The sequence below is a fragment of the Pinus tabuliformis genome, chromosome 9 (genome assembly GCF_031772625.1).
Source record: "Pinus tabuliformis cultivar Carrire ecotype Pingquan chromosome 9, CPIR1, whole genome shotgun sequence".
Taxonomy (NCBI): Eukaryota; Viridiplantae; Streptophyta; class Pinopsida; order Pinales; family Pinaceae; genus Pinus; species Pinus tabuliformis.
This window is the reverse complement of record NC_142307.1, coordinates 807267356-807283957: the sequence shown is the minus strand read 5'-3', so window position 1 is coordinate 807283957 and position 16602 is coordinate 807267356. Positions and strand designations below refer to the sequence as shown.

General features: G+C 38.4%; 2 protein-coding genes and 1 pseudogene across 2 annotated transcripts; all 3 read right to left on the bottom strand.

Annotated features, from left to right (window-relative positions):
• Positions 1-542: 542 nt before the first annotated feature.
• Positions 543-1139, bottom strand: LOC149151229 (uncharacterized). The gene has a single exon (XM_089443099.1). The coding sequence runs from the start codon at positions 1137-1139 to the stop codon at positions 543-545; it is 597 nt and encodes a 198-aa protein (XP_089299225.1).
• Positions 1140-2728: 1589 nt separating this feature from the next.
• LOC149151228 (expansin-B3-like) lies at positions 2729-4929 on the bottom strand. Its single transcript, XM_089438779.1, has 5 exons — positions 4646-4929; positions 3862-3974; positions 3590-3783; positions 3367-3496; positions 2729-3271 (listed from the first exon to the last, which is right to left on the bottom strand). The coding sequence occupies exons 1-5, from the start codon at positions 4845-4847 to the stop codon at positions 3071-3073; spliced, it is 840 nt and encodes a 279-aa protein (XP_089294905.1). The 5' UTR covers positions 4848-4929; the 3' UTR covers positions 2729-3070.
• Positions 4930-8709: 3780 nt separating this feature from the next.
• Positions 8710-9245, bottom strand: LOC149151227 (nucleoside diphosphate kinase pseudogene; annotated as a pseudogene).
• Between the last annotated feature and the right edge of the window lie 7357 nt (positions 9246-16602).

The window sequence follows — 16602 nt, the reverse complement described above, 5'->3', positions numbered from 1 at the left end:
TTGTGAACTACAGGGGCGACTTCAGAGTCCAGACCAAAGGCATCATATCCTCTATCTTTCGATCGGGATCGAAGGGAATATCGGGGAGATACCGGAGGTGAGGGGATGGAGAGGGATGCGAGGGAGGATGAAATCAGAGATGGCTGGCAAGGGGATGATACAGGAGATGGGAGCGGGAGGGAGCAAATGAGGGAGGGTGAAGGGGAAAAGTCCCGAGAAGGATGGAAAATCACAGAGGTCGAATGTGCTGTTATAGGAGGTGTGCAAATAATGTGGTGAGATATATTGCCAACTGATATGCAAGAAACAGGAGGCAAAGTAGAGGGGGATGAATTTAACATACTCGTCGTCGCGATGCCCTCCTGAACAGCCGCTGAGTGTACTGGAGCTGGAGATGAAGGATGGGGGGCTGTAGATTCTTTTGCAGCCTCGGCATTATTAGGAGTGCCTTGTGGATTTCCAGCATCATTTGCTCGCTCCTCTTGATTCTTCTTCGGATTCAACCTGGGAGAATGGTTCAAAGTATGCTCAATCTCTCCATCCTATACATTTTCCGTCCTTTTCCTGAGGAGTGGACAATCCCGGTATAAGTGTCCCACTTTATGACATCTGCGGCAGCGATACGGAATACCTTCATAGTCGATGATTTGCTTGCGAGCTGTGTCTCTCCATTGTATAGTAATGTACTCTTGTAGTCCTCCTCTGGTATCCAGATTGATAAGAATCCGGGCATATGCCATCATGCCAGTGTGCTGGTAGGATTTGTCGAAGTCCATGTAGGAGCCAATGGCGTTGCCAATCCTCCTGAAGATATCTTCTGACCAGTATTGAAGTGGTAGGCCTGGGATTTGAATCCATACAGGCCCGATGCCAATCTGCTCCATCTCAGGGTCGAATAGGGGGGTCCATCGCTTGAGGAGCACCGGGGCATGTTCAAAGTGCCAGTATGAGGACAAGACCCAGTTGGTATGATCAGCACGAGCGAACCTCAACGCGAACCATCCCCTCACAAATGTTTGCACGAAGGGGATGTCCACCAAATGTTGACCCCAAACTTCCGCTGCCCAGGTCTTCAAGCGTGCTGCCGTGTAGTTCCGACCTCTGATGCGCCCAACCAGTACTCGATCTGCAAATTCCATAGCCTCACCCCACTGAATGTCCTCCTCTAGTCTGAGAAAGATGTCGTCCGCCTTTGATTTGAAACACCTGTACTTCTTTTTAGGGCCTTGGGGGGGAGGAGGGTTGAGAGGCCAGTCCAAGGGAGGGGCAGTAACAGTCAGAGGTGTAGGGTTCCAGTACGAGGAGGAAGGGTCTCCGATGCCAGTGACAGGGGGGGGCCAGAGAGCGGGGGAACAGTGGTGAAACTTCCCGACGAAAGACCGAGAGATCTGGCGAAACCGGCCGAGGCCGTGGGCAATGAAGGGGTTGTATACGGCCGGGAAAGGGTACCAGATGCCGCGGGATCTAGACCAGGGTTAGGGTTCAATACAGTGGATACAAAACCGAGGGTTGTCGGAGAGTGGGGGGGGGGGGGGGGTAGAGAGCGCTGGCCAAGTAGGTGGTACATCCGGGAGGACTACAGGATATGTCCTTGGCTGTTCCCCAAGTGAAAACAGAGAGTAGTTTTCGGAAAGGCCAGAGCTAAACATACCTTCTGATGTGGAGAAGGATGAGCGCCAGATGGATACCCCCTCCAACGGGTCTTCTGAGTAATCGACAGCTTCGAGGTCCTCCATCTTGCCAGCTGCGTCTCGGAATGGCGTACACCTCAGAAAGTAGAGAAAACCGGAGAAAATGACAGGTCTCCGGGTAAAACGGACCAAGCTGGGCAGGTAAGTTATAACCGTCACGGGTAGACGACCTGGGGTCGCGATACAGTAACCCTTCCTTCCCAAATAGTCAACCAGCTCGAGCGATTGAGGAGAGTTAAACGGAAGTATGGTGAACGGCAGCTGTGCAGTGCAGGTTAACGGCGATCCGGCGCGGTCCAGTAAACTGCAGAGGGTTCTGAAACCCTAACCCAAACCCTCGTGCGCCTTCTCCCGTCCTGTTCCCATCCTCAAATATAGTTATTATATTGATATTGATCATAAACTAATCCTACAGACTCTGACATTATCACCCACAATAAAAATTATAAATTCAAAATATTACATTTTCATTTTCACCAAAAGAAAGAAAACCTTTGAATATTTTTTATGATTAAATCAAAAATTTCTAAAGTATAAATATTCCCCTTAAAATAGTAACCCTCCAAAAAAAATAAAATGCTCATGTTCTAATTATAGAAAGTAATATTCCCTTTAAATGGATAAAATATTACTAATGTATTAAATAATGATAATAGTTCTAATGTAAATATTCCCCTTATATAAATTAAATGAACAATGTTATTTTTTCTTTTATCTTTATAGTCATATTTATTAAATTTACAAATTTACATGTTGTATAAACCTATTTTTTAATTTTAATAATTTCTCATATTTTTATTGGAATAAAATATATAATATTAATATTAAAACATAAAATTTTATTACATCCCATAACATAACCTTACCTACCAAATTTTAAATTACAAGTTAAAATTACAAGTTCCTTGCTCATAACATAACATTGAAATGTGATAAAAAACCAAATCCTAAATAATTTTAAATAATGCTAATTCACTCCCTTAAAGATCTTATTCAACATTATTCAACGCTAGGGCTATAAGTAAAATACATTGAACAACCTTGCAATGAATCCAATCCATATAAATGCTAAAGGTGATACGATTACAAGAGAGATATACATATAATTGTGGGGACCTCTCTATACACATTTAATCAGTGTTCACCAAGGCAATGATTCCAACTCCGCCACAGTTAGCAATAATACATTACATACAAATAAACTACAGTTTTTCGTCTTACAGGGGGGTCAGATTCCAGAAGTTCCATCGCTACACGAGCGCACGATTCAGAGACGTGGGAAAAGCTCTCGGCTTATTTTCTTACAGACCTTGAATCCAATCAAATGGCCAATTGCACAGTAAAATATTATCAGGAAACAGGGGAGCTCAGATCCTGGGCTAGTCGTCGAAATTGAGGCGTGCTTTGTAAGTGGCGTTAGGATACCAGTGCTCGGGAATTACGTTCCTCGCAGACAACGTTCGTTTGCTTGTCAGCGTTGTGACTCGAACAGAGAACGGTGCCTTCAGTGGATCACTTCCCAGTAGACACCAGTTGGCTCCCCAAACATGCCTCATCTCCATCCACGCATCTGACTCCGCCTGTGTTTTTAATTCATCTTCAAGTTAGGAATTTAACAGCAGAATTATCAACGTTTGAGGTTCGAATCACAGGGGTTCTGCGCACACACACACACCTGTTTTAGATGCATGGCTCCCACATCGCCATCTCCGTCTTCGTATTCGATGAGTATGGAGAACCAATAGGCCGTGGAGCCTTCGGTCACGTGGAAAGTTATGTTCTTCCCCGGATATTCGCACAATGTGCTGCAATAAATACCATCACAACAAACATTGAAATCCAAGAATATCAAAACTACTAAATGTGATTGGCGCATGTTAGGTCTGTGTGTCTTATACCGTCTGTAAAGAACTGGGAGCTCTCCAGAGTTGAGAAGCGCTGGGGTTTTACCAGTGGTGGCCATATGACCAAACGCAGCTCCACTCAAATCAAAATGTGTTCTACCGAACGCACAGTATCCTCCTGGGCATTCATCAGTAATCACCACAGTTACAGGTTTCTCAGAGCATAATCCTTTCTCCATGCACTTAACCTGCAGTTTGAATATTAATTTAGTAAATACTAAAACAAAACAAAACACATGGTCTGAGTGTTTGCAGTCATCGATTACCTTGTAGCACGCTCCACATCCTTCTCCACCTTTGAATAAAACGGGGCTAACAGCGCCAACTCTCGCCCTCAGAGGTTTCTGATCCACAAGGCTGCCGTACCCGCAGGCGCCACCTGCATTGCAACAACAACTAGAATTTTATCAAAATGAATGTGAAACCCATTAAAGTGTGGGGCTGTATATGCTTAATGCTGGATTAGGCTTTTGCTTGAATTTAGTGTGGCCAGGTTGTATATGTCTATTATTGGATTATTTCTTTGCTTAAATTTAGTAGCAGAAATATATAGCTCCCAGATATTAATGGGCATATAGATCGGCAAGTATGGTTGTCCAAGAGTTATTTATGAGGAATTAAATTATCTCAAAGACTTTTAAGCTCGACTCAGTTTGGCACAATCATAATGATAACATTTTTAGGGTAGACAAATTATTTTTCTATCTAAATGTTTAAGGTTGACTGAATTTGACACATTTTTAGGGTAGACAAAGTGTTCTTCCATCTAAATGTTTAAGCTAGACTGAATTTGACACAATCATGATGTTGCAAATATTTTTCCATCTAAAATTAACATTAAAACTGACCCGACCTAAACTCAACTAAATTCAATTAAGAAATTTAAAAACAAAACACAATTAAAATGGCATAAGAAAGAATGCACAATATACCATCACTTCCATCACCGTCTGGACTGCCATACCAACTCAACTTAATTCAATTAAAAAAAATAAAAACAAAACACAATTAAAATATGTAGAATGGCATAAGAAAGAATGCACAATATACCATCACTTCCATCACCGTCTGGACTGCCATACCAGGTGGCTGTAGCAGGGCGCCATTCCATATCATCCCCATCAAGCTCAGTGTGATCCAGACCGACCACTGCCTCGAAAGAAAGCAACAATAACAACACAAAACAAGTTGCAATTACATCCACACAGACATTGGACACCAGGGTCCATTGAAGGCTAACAGTTGGCATCATACTAACTACAAAAATAAACCAAAATGGCAAACCAATGTAAGGCAAAGAAGACTAGAAACCCAAATTTATAATTGCAGAGGGCAGAGCGTTGAGAATTAAAATAGAATATCATAACCAAACCATCCAGAGTAACTGTCAACTGCTTTTCACTTTGCTTGGCTTGAAATGTCGGCGGCAGTGGGGCCCAGATCAACAACCGTAAAGACGGATTGATGAATAGTCCTCAACATAAAGTAAGGCTTTCTTCCTTTAAGCAAACAGACAAGTACATGAACTCAGTCTTGTATTTTAAAAAATAAAAAGAGCAGAAGCACGTGGTCACCCACTGGTGCAGAAATTGGTCGGAGGGCTGAAAATCAAGGTGAAAGTTTGAGCATGTTGTTTGAGGAAATAAGGTTTCACAAAATTATGAATTTTTCCATCAAGATTTAGGGTGAAAGTGTTATTTTAGAGGGTAACTCCAGAGAAAGTTTAATATTTTGTTTTGTTTGAAATATAAATCTCTTAGATCGCTGGGTTTTTGTGGATTTCATTAAAATTTATTAACTTTAATCAACAAATGTTATGGTTTTATTCAATGAATCTCTGACATATCATGTGAGTTTATGACATATTAAACAATACCTTTAATTTTACTAGATATTGGAAAATATCTCTAAAAATCACATTAATTAACCCCCTACCAATTCTAAAAATCACATTAATTAACCCCCTACCAATACTAACCCAATACACCTTCCTTATTTAAAAAACCCCTTCTTTCACTAGATATTGTAGGTATCTATTTTTTTATTAACATTTTTAATACTTTTCATACTTTTTCATTAATTTTGAGCTCCAACCAATATAAAAACCCTTATCTCGATATATTACCCAATATATTATGTTATTTTTTTCCAATATATATCCTCAAATATAAACCCACTTGATATGGTATTACTCTCCCAATAAAACTTTATAATCCTTTTAAAGTTCATTCACACAATTTACACAGTTATCTGGCCATCACCCAAACGGTTCTATCTTCTGAATGAAGCCGTTGATTGTAGATCTCAGCACATGTGACTGACACAGGCATCGTTAAGGACTTCGAGAAATAGGTTACAATAGCCTGGTGGCAATTGACAAGCAGTAGCCCAAATTCAATTCTAAATTGAAAGATGTAGAATATTTACCAGGGCCAACCCAATCCATTTGTTATCACCCCATTATTTTAATTTTGTCAGTCGAGATATGGACAGATACTCACATGCGGATATGCATGATAGGTCAAATCAGTAATTGGCGAGAAAACTAGTCTGGCTTCAGAGAAGGCAAAATCGGAAGAGAATCTGTCTCCAGTTTTTCCACGCATGTTCCATTTCCATGGTAGGCTGTACTCAGGTCTGATTCCCCTGCAAAGAGAACGTGCCCGTCTTTTCAATCTCCATGTGCTGTAAGAAGTTCTTGAATTCGTTTAAAGTTGTGTGGGCTACTTTTATAGGTAGGGTGTCTATTCTAGTCAGATAGGCAATAACCTATAAATGTCTTTGCTTTTTTAATTTTCTTCATCCAATGCACACTTCAACCAGTTACTAATCACTTAATGTCTACATCACAGTTCTTTGTTTGTGCCTCTTCCCATCTAAAATATATGTACTCTGTTAAATGTCTACATCACAGTTCTTTGGTTCTGCCTCTTCCCATCTAAAATATATGTGCTCTGTCATGTTGATAAAATAGTATATGTGTGAGACAATATGGAACAAGTTTCCAACTAAGAGAGGGGTGTGGAACGATTATTAGGTTATAGTCAAGGTTGAAGTGGCTTGCTATAAGCATAGTGAAAATAATGTAATGGTTTTTTTGGGCATTAAAATAACAAAGAAAAATTTGTAATTCCTAATATCATTATTCTAATTTCAATTTATTTTCAAAGTTAGATAGAAAATATTAAAAGTTCATTGTTGTGTGTTGCATGGTGTCAAAAGTGAATTTATGTATATTATGATAAAGTTATTAAAAAACCTGGCTTGTAGTGAGAGAGCAATATTTTAGGTTTTTTCTAAGGAAAAAAGAAAAGTTATATTTGACATTTCAAATTAGAAATCAAAATAAACACAAGCATAGCCTCTCAACTATTATCTAAAATTTAGAAAATTCTACAACCTAACTGACTTGTTCTTATTACAATTATCAAGAAAATAGGAAAGTCCATGTGTAAGACCTTGTGCCTCAATTTTTTTAAATAACAAAATGATCCCATATGGACACATGGAAAGATTTAACAATCTATTTCTTTTGAGCTAGCATCCTATATCAAATGAAAAGATTACATATTCAAAAGAGAACTCTTTCCCTTCTAATACTTGAACAACTAATGATCCTTCCTACATAGAAAGAACAACCTTAGAAAGAGGGACTAATTTTGAGTAGAATCCCATTATAATGGTAATATTTACACCGAAGGTGTTCCCTCTATGGAGTTGGCTGGGCAAACGTTGTTCATCCCAGCCAATCCTGAAACCCCATTTTCGTCCTCCTACGATGAGTTAAAAATTGACACATGGAAAGGGTTCGTGAACCATTTTTCCTTATCACCAACCCATTCGACTTGTACAGGGTTTGAGTCTTAGACGAAGAGAAGAGGCAAGGATAAATGGAAGCTCCAACAATGGTTGGTCACAAAACAGAAGTATGTGTGTATTAGCGATCCTACTTTCTTGAAACTAGCTACCAATTGCTACGTAGAGACTGTTCAGTGACCATTCTCTTTCTATGAGACCTATTCCTACCATTCAACCATCAAACCCAAAAAAGGAGAGAAGGAAGAGTTGCTTCTAAAAGGCTATTCCAATTCAAAGGACAGATCACCTATACAAAAAGTCTAACAAAGACAAAGCCAGTACAAGATCATGATTCAATCTAAAATCCATTTCTAGTTCAAAGTCCAGTTATGTCTAGTTCTCTAATTGACACCCTCCAACCCCTCAAGGAGAGTGAAAGAGACACTTTCCCGCTTTGTTATTGAAAACAGGAAGCTCAAACTTGATTGCCCATTACTAGTTTAGCAAGTCTAGCTTCCCTACCTTGACATATTGTTGTGCCCCTAATGTGTCTAGATGAGTGATTTATGCATTCCAATAAATCTTTTGTTGATTTCATGTACTTACGCAACCCAAACGGATGCATATATGGCAAAGGACATTGAATTCATTCATATACATCTCAAATATTTGGTAAATAATGTGTAATAATCTAGGGACAATTCACAAAGATTAAGATTAATAACAAAAGGATCATATCCAAGCAATTCACAAAGATTGGTTTGAATAACTTCCTTATAAGGGGTCACCTTTGGCCTCTGCAAAATCAATGTTGCATCCAAGTTCCCAAGTTCATATCTTTCCTCATGAATAAGCCTTACCTGTACATAAATCTCATTGTCTTAATCCAAATGCATACACACAAACATCTTATTATAAACAGTTTAGATACCCTGCCCGAAGGGAAGAATTCTAGAGAAGCAAAGGAAAAGCAACCCTAGTAATCACAACTCCTAATATGATCAAAGGCAACTTTAACTTTTGATATCAATATCCTTTAGTCTAATATGTAGTGTAACCAAATTTGATTCTATAAATCTCACCCATCTCATCTTCAACTAGATTTAACTTATTAATAAAATGGAAAAGTCCCATTTAGTTATGTTACATGCAAGTTGATTTTCTTGTATCATTGTTTCATGTATGCATTTTTCCAAATTCCCAGTAACTTCAGCTACATTATTCATAAGTAACAGCTAATTTGTTATACCTCTGGTATGAGACTCTGCAAATTTAATTACTACTTGATGAGTTTGACAATGACTTTGAAAGTCTACTCATATTAGCCTTGAAACAAACCAACGTTGCTTGGAAATGACATAATAAAAAAATTGGGTCAAATTGGCTGGACTCGGGAATTTCATTATTAATATCTTATAAACCTAAGAATGCAAGCTACTCTACCAATCCACCACACCTTTAGGAAACCGAAGTGTTATTTCCTTCTTTTCACTCTCAATTGTGTCACTTCCATGGATAATGTTCCTTCCAATCTCTACAGAAAATTTTCCTCTAATAGTTTCAGGTTTAGGTGTTGTAGGATTTTTAGCTCCGATAATTTTCCTACCAGTTGCAACAACACCTTTCCCTTACCAAACCATAGCTACAATAGGGTCGAAAATTATGTCTCTGCCAATCCAAGAAGAAAGGGTTTTGAATACAAATCCTTGTAGTGTTTCTTCATAAATGATCTCTCTGCAACCACCAACTTTAGATCTTTGAAAATAAATCCCTTCTTCTCAAACCTAGATATAATTTATCCCATCAATCCATGTTTCATGTTGTCGGGCTTGATCATGATGAAGTTTTGCTTTAGAATGAATCTACCAAGAGTTCAAACAACAACAAAATACTAGGTTTCTCAACACGGACAAGGATATAATGTTGCACAGTTAGAATGCTACCAACCATCACGTGTAGTTAGAATCACACCTAGAAACACTCAGTGGGATAATTTGATGAATTAATCCATGACTCTAGAAAATGTTGTGGGGACTTAGAATGCAATGACACCTAGAGAAGGGGAGTTGTCACATGGCATCCATCCCTTGCGTGTCTAACACATGTAGTCTATAAAAAATAAAAAACATGTCACTTTGCAGTACAATGTGGAAAATATGTATTATGCCAAGGTTGCTTTATGGTGGGCTTTGGAATGATTAAACCAAGAGTAGATCGCACGCTATCTTCTCTTTTCATTGATAGATGCTTTAATAGGGAGTCATTTCACCATTGATAGCTAAATTATCCTGCTTCCCTTGGCAGTTGGCGTTGACCATATATTTTCCAATTATTTGACTTGCTTAACAAATAGATCATGGATAACACTCTAAAATTCACCAATAGATCTATTAAAAATATTATAATGCCAATATTTGCATTGATCCAATAATAAGCAATAAAAGACTAGGATACAAAGTGTTACCATAGCAAATATAACACTATCAAGCTTTATATTAACTCAAGAAATAACAATACTCATAACTGATAGTACAATTGTGTGAGATAATGCAGAAAATCTAGCATTCAGGGAGCATTATAATAGAATTGTATGATGCCAAATGTAGGACAATTTTTTTTGATTCTAAGTGTATTATGTAATCATAAAAATTAGCAATGATAACCATCCAAATGTGATGCCAAGGGACAAAGATAAAACTTTGAAACTTTAGTTGTGTTTAGGTTACGAATGGGTCCAAGAAATTTATCATTTCCATAGCATATTTATAACATACTATGTTATTTCAGCCATCAAAGCAACAAATAAACTCATGAATAATAATGGAACCCTGGACGTCAAATGTAAAGCAGTGGGTGGTGATCTTAGTATGAAAATGTAAGGTTATATATGAGAAGCACTCTTGCACCTTTTTTTCTCAAAGCAACAATTAAACTCATGAATAAAAATGGAACCGTGGATGTCAAACATAAAGTAGTGGGTGGTGATGTTAGTGTGAAAATGTATGGTTATATATGAGAAGCACTCTTGCACCTTTGGGTTGAGAAATAGCTTTTTATCATATATGTAGTACATCATTGGGTTGAAAATTTTATTTTATATTTATTACACCTTTGGGTTTCAAGGTTCTTTCATAACCTTGCTATCCTTATTAGATTTGAAGAATTTAAATGATCATTATTTGAGCTAAAGTATTCAAGAACCTTGAACATGGCCCGGAGCAGTGGACTCTATTCATGGTGAGATGAACATACCAAATATTATATTCCTTCGGTGTACCTTTGCACCTTTAGGTGCAATTGCTAGTTTATTTTATCTAGAGATGATCAATACAATAGCAAGAAACTATAGAACCCCTTTATTTTCTCCCACTCCATTGTTGCCACCCCATCCCAAAAATTAAATATCTCAAGGTCTAGGGGTGATCTCCCTTAACAAAACTAAGAAGGAATATCCCACACTCCCACAGCCACTTCAAAGCAGTCTTAAAACCTTTGAGATTGTTTGTTCAAGATTGTAAAGTTTAGTTAACTATATAACAAAGCACATCATGTCGAGACCTTTGATTTGCATTGATGGGTCCCATCTATAGGTATATTTTGAGGCCCATTGTGCTATCCTCTAGCCCTTAAAACTCTCCTTTTCTCACATTAATTTGCAATTTGTAACCATAATATGCTTAGTAGGAAGATTAAAGGGTTTTTGTCATATTTCATGGCCTAATGTGATTAACATGCAGGCAAAAGAATAATTTTTGGATATATTATGCAGGGTCTGATTGGAGACATTTCGAGAGAATATAGGGGTGCATGTCCACTGCATTAACTCTCCAACTCATCTTGAGATCAAATATTCCTCACCAACAGCTTGAATTCACTAGCAACCGAGGAACTTAAGTGCACATGAAGATCCAAGGGAACCAAATTCACCAATCTCAAGGTTTTGGAGGGAATCACTCCTCTTTTCAAGGGAGCTACCCTCAACTACCTTTTGTATAGATAAAAAATTCTAAAGGCTCATTAGGATTTAATTTTTTTGTGGAAGATAGGAGTAGCTACTGAGAGCCTCATGCTTGATACTATTATTTTCATCTTCCATATGATGTATGTGACTGTTATTTTCTGTTAATGAGAAATTCACTATTAGCCTGCATCCAAGTTAGTTTTAGAGGGTTGAAACCCTTGGGTTTAGGCCCAACCCAGAGGCTTTAGTTCCTCTCTTGTATTCTTTCCTTGTTCTTGCTCAAGTCATTGCAATTTTTTTCTTGTTTAAGTAGGAATTTTATCACAAAACTTGTAGTTGCAGGTTTTCCTATCACCTCTCTTATGAGAAGAGTGGTTGGAAGATCTATAACAACAACCAAAAAATATTTGTTTACGATTTCTTGGAAATTGTTAAATTTTGGATTGTAATCCTTCTGCATGGTTGGTTTTTGCAACTTACAAGTTAGTAGCATTGAACTGGAAATTAGAGTTGTGTTGTAGGGTAGAGTACATTTTAAAAAAAATCAACTCATCCTCTCCATGTTAATTTATTTTGTTGTGATATTGATCATTTGATGCCTGTGTTTGATTAGTCTATAGGTATTGTTCTTGACTTACAGGGGTGGGCACACTCGTCCACATCCATCTATACCATTCCATATCTCTCTTGGACACTTCATGTTGCTTCCAAACTCTGCCATTGAGATCACTCTTCCAAGGAATATGAAGGACATCGTGGGCATGAAATTTCGTGCAAGATAGGCCTCTGAGGGGTAATAAGCTTGGATAAGGGGATCCCAAACCCTTCATTCACTTAATTCACCTTCATCCACCTTCATTCACCTCTAAGATACCATTCTTGTCCTAAAAAATCTCTCAGACCACCTCCTGTAGAAAAACAGACCTCGTGTATCACTTCTGTAATTGTCCTATAACATTGCTTACTTCAACAAGATTTGCTCTAGATTTTGACTCTTTCACTTTGAAGTTGAATAATGGCCCCCAAGCTTTGATTTCATGATTAAGGATGACTCTAAGACTTATCCAAGCCCATCTTCCTCGCTACAAACATAAAATAACAAATAGAATTAGACTAAGCATTTTTTCCATAGCCGTGTTGAAAATTTAATTCCTCATTTTTAAGCAAGTTGAAAATAGATAAATGCTTCATGCAAATAGGAAATTGATTTGATCAAGTGTGCAACTAGAGTAGCGTATTTTACTTCTACAACTAGACTAGCCTCTCCCTTTCATGCAATTTCAATTAGCATTTACATTTAATGGATGACATTTTTATTTATGTAGTTAGAAGCATGTTCATCTCCTTGCAATAATGATATGCTTTCATAAGAAATTCTCTTTTCAGTTAGTTGAAGGAGTGCTCTATGAATACCTTGATCTGATCTAATGAGTGAGGGTGACATGAGTAGAACCTAACCTATTGTGCATATAGAATTTTCACCTCTAAGTTTGTATGAACCTTGGGTTGATAATTTAAGTTGAGAAGCCTTAGGAGTTGTGACATCGTTGGTGCAATGCCAGGGCTCATCACTTTTTGGCGTTGTTTTTGGGGAGGTGTTCAAGTAGGGGTTGTTTCTACTTAGAAGTTGCTTTTTTTTCTTTGCATTAGTATTATTGATTTGAAAGCTTTAAAAAAAGAGAGAAAAAGAATTTAAAAAAGTAGAGTTAGTTCTTTCATTCCTTGTAGGAGTAGGGATAGTCAAGGGAAATTCTTACCAAAACCCCCACCCCTTCATATAGTGAACCTTAATTCTTCTTTGGTGACTGTGAACTTCCCTCTTTGATTATAGAGGAGTTAAAAGACCTATAAGAAACCAACCTTGAAATTTTTAGGACCCCATAGGGGAAGAAGAACAAATCTCACCTAACCAAACCATGGTTGAAAATAGAGAAAATGAGATTTTCCCTATCAGAGAAACCAATGGGGAGGCCAGAATGAAGAATATAGTACATGTTTCCCTTCTACACTTCCATGGCCTAACCTCTGAGGATCCTGACACCTTCATGTTTGATTTTTTTGTCATTTGTAGGACCTATGACTATGCCTCATATGAAACGAAGCTTAAAAGAATTCCCATCTACCCTCAAAGATGCAACCTTGCGCTGGTTTATGAGTTTACCTAGAGGAAGCATCACTACCTGGGCCCAAATGCAACAAGCCTTCAATGAAAAATATATGGATTATTGTAGGTCCAAATAAAAAAAGGAGGAAATATTTAGGATGACCCTTGGACGTGATGAATCCTTAGAGGAATATGAGGAAATATTCCAACTCAATTATAGGAGAGCTAACTGTACCCTTGACCTTGAGTCACTCAAGCTATTTCCTCTCCAAGGGATGAGGGAAGATGTGATGGAAACCCTCAACATGTTGTTTGGAGGATATATCTACCAATTGCCTTATGATGACATAAAAAATGTATTCAGGAAACACTCTAAGGTTGCTAGGAAAAAGGGTAGGTCTAGCCAAGGTTTGGTTTGTTCATCTCCCTATACAAAAACCATCAAACATGATATAGGAAGTATGTTGGAGGATTTTAAGAGGGAAATGTTGCATAAATTTTCCCTATAAATGGATACTATGCAAATTAAAACGAAGCAAGAGGAACCAGAGAGGTTACTAGCTATCTTCTGCCCTAGATGCACTAAGATACACCCCAGGAATGAGTTCCCATTGAATGTCATAAAAGTATGTTATGTTTGTGAAGAAAACCATGCAAAAGACAAATATACCTCTCTACCAGGTCTGAAGGTTGTATACCAAGGGCCGGAAGGTGGTTTAGAGCAACTATGCTTCATTAACCAAAGTAGGCCTCAAGTCCCTCGGCCATATCAATAGGGCATGCAAGGTGCGCACTATCCTCATTACAATCCAAATCAGAATGCACCTTTCCAGCCTTGGTACCCTTCCACTCATCCATCATGGCCCACACCTCCTCCTTTGCCTTATGCTTCTTAATACCCTCCTCAACCTATTAACCCTCCTTTCTAGCCATATCCACCTCAATCTTCCCAATGCGGCACCCTCTCACGAGGGTGGAGGCCCCAAACAACCCACCTCCTGATTTATTGCCTCCACCTCAACCTCAACCAAAACTCCCTCACCATAACCCACCTAAGCAACCTCAAATTCATCTTCAACCTAATCCAAGCTCAAACAATAAGCATGCATAATAAGTTTATAGTGTGGAGACATCTTATCCTGCTTATGTTGTGGAAATCCAAGATATCAACCTTCAGTCTGGGATGGTGCTTCTAGATAATCACCCACCTTCTCCACCTAGAGAGCTTGAATAGGAGAAATAAGAGAGTGACCCTCAAGTCAATGCACCCCCTTATCCTGAAAGGTTGGTCCACCCTAAACAGCACACCCCATAAGAGGTTGAACTTTTGGGAGAATTGAAGAACTTGTGTGTCAAAATACCCCTTCTCTGGGCCATCAAGGATGTTCCCATTTATAACAAGATTATCAAGGAAGAATGTTTCAAAAGGCCTTGGAGACGAAGATAATGTATCCCCACTATTAATGTTGTTGGAAAACTATCTGATCTTATGCTTGGAAGGGTAATCTCCCCAAAGTACTTGTATCCTAGTATCCCATTAGTGGATGTGCACATCGATGGAATTATGGTCCCTGATACGTTGATTGACCCTGGGGTTGCAAGTAATGTGATGAATAGGGAAGCCATTCTCAAGATAAACCTCTAAGGGACCTTGAGGAAAACCACTACAATAATGCAACTTGTAAATAGATCCACAGTAGCTCCTGAGGGAGTTATTTAATGTGTAATGGTATCCATTGAATATTTGGAGTACCAAACTAATTTCCTCATCCTCCATCCCAAAACTAGGTTTAATGGTTATCCTCTCATCCTAGGAAGACCTTGGTTGGCCACTGTTGATGCATACATTAGCTGCGGGGCTGGGAACATGACCATTAGGAATGGGAACCTATCAAAACATCTTGTGTTGTATCCTCTTGCTCAACCTTCTATTGAGAATGATATGCCCTTGTGGTTAGATGATGAGGAAGAGGAAGAATTTTATCAGACATCCCCTACCTAGTCTGCACATTGGACATTATTATAGGAGGGAAACTTGATGAAGATTACCTTATTAACCATATCTTACAAAATCAGCCTCCCACTGCCATGCCAATTGATGAACTAATAAAGGAACTCAGAAGTAGTCCTTGGACTGATTTTTGTTGTACTGACTCTGGCCCAAAACATGCCAAGTTTGTGGAAGTTATCCCATCTAGAACTTTAAATATCAACCCCTCTCTCTCAGCTGAGAAGGAAGAAGAATTATGCAGTGTTCCGAGGCAACACCTAGATGCTTTTGCTTGGGATTATAAGGAGATTAAGGGTGTGCATCCCTCATTTTTTACTCATCATATTTACATCAAAGAGGGATGCAAGCCAGTGTTCCAACCTGGGAGAATGATGGACCCAACTCTTAAGGACATTGTGAAAGAGGAATTACAAAAGATATTGGATGCAAGGTACATATACCCCATTTTAGATAGTGAGTGGGTGTCCCCTCTCATTTTAGTCCCCAATAAAAATAGGAAGTGGAGAATCTGTGTTGACTATTGAGAACTTAATAAGGTTACAAAGAAGGACCATTTCCATTTTCCCTTCATTGACCAAGTCCTAGATGGCCTTACAGGGAATAAATTCTTCTCCTTCATCAATGGATTTAGTGTGTAACCTCAAATATAGATCAGCCCTAAAGACCAGGATAAGACCACATTCACATGTCCTTGGGGTACCTTTACTTATAGGGTCCTTCCATTTGGTCTGTGCAATGCCCTTGCTACCTTCTAGAGGGCAGTTCTAAGTATATTTTCTAAACTTGTTCATGACACTGTTGAGATATACATGGATGACTTCACTCCTTATGGATGTGACTTCCAAGAAGCTCTTTCTAATAATAATGTGCAAATTCTTAAAGAAATGCATTGAATTGAATCTTTCATTGGGTCCTGAGAAATGTGAATTTCTGATGAATGCAGAGACTTTCCTTGGCCATTCCATATCCAAGGAAGGGATACAGGTTGACCCCAACAAAATTTCCATCCTTAAAAGCATCCATATCCCTCAAATACAAAGAGATGTCCAGAGATTCCTTAGATTAGTTGGGTATTATAGAAGGCTCATTAAAGACTTTAGTAATCTGGCTTCACCTTTGTTTGGACTACTGGC

Bases quoted from the DNA above. Each gene is read 5' to 3' on its own strand.
- LOC149151228 (XM_089438779.1), bottom strand. From the start codon at position 4,847: ATGATGCCAACTGTTAGCCTTCAATGGACCCTGGTGTCCAATGTCTGT. The intron at 3,975-4,645 runs GTATATTGTGCA...GTTGCAATGCAG, and splicing joins AGACGGTGATGGAAGTGATG to GTGGCGCCTGCGGGTACGGC. The intron at 3,784-3,861 runs GTAATCGATGAC...TTCAAACTGCAG, and splicing joins GATGTGGAGCGTGCTACAAG to GTTAAGTGCATGGAGAAAGG.
- LOC149151229 (XM_089443099.1), bottom strand. From the start codon at position 1,139: ATGGAATTTGCAGATCGAGTACTGGTTGGGCGCATCAGAGGTCGGAAC.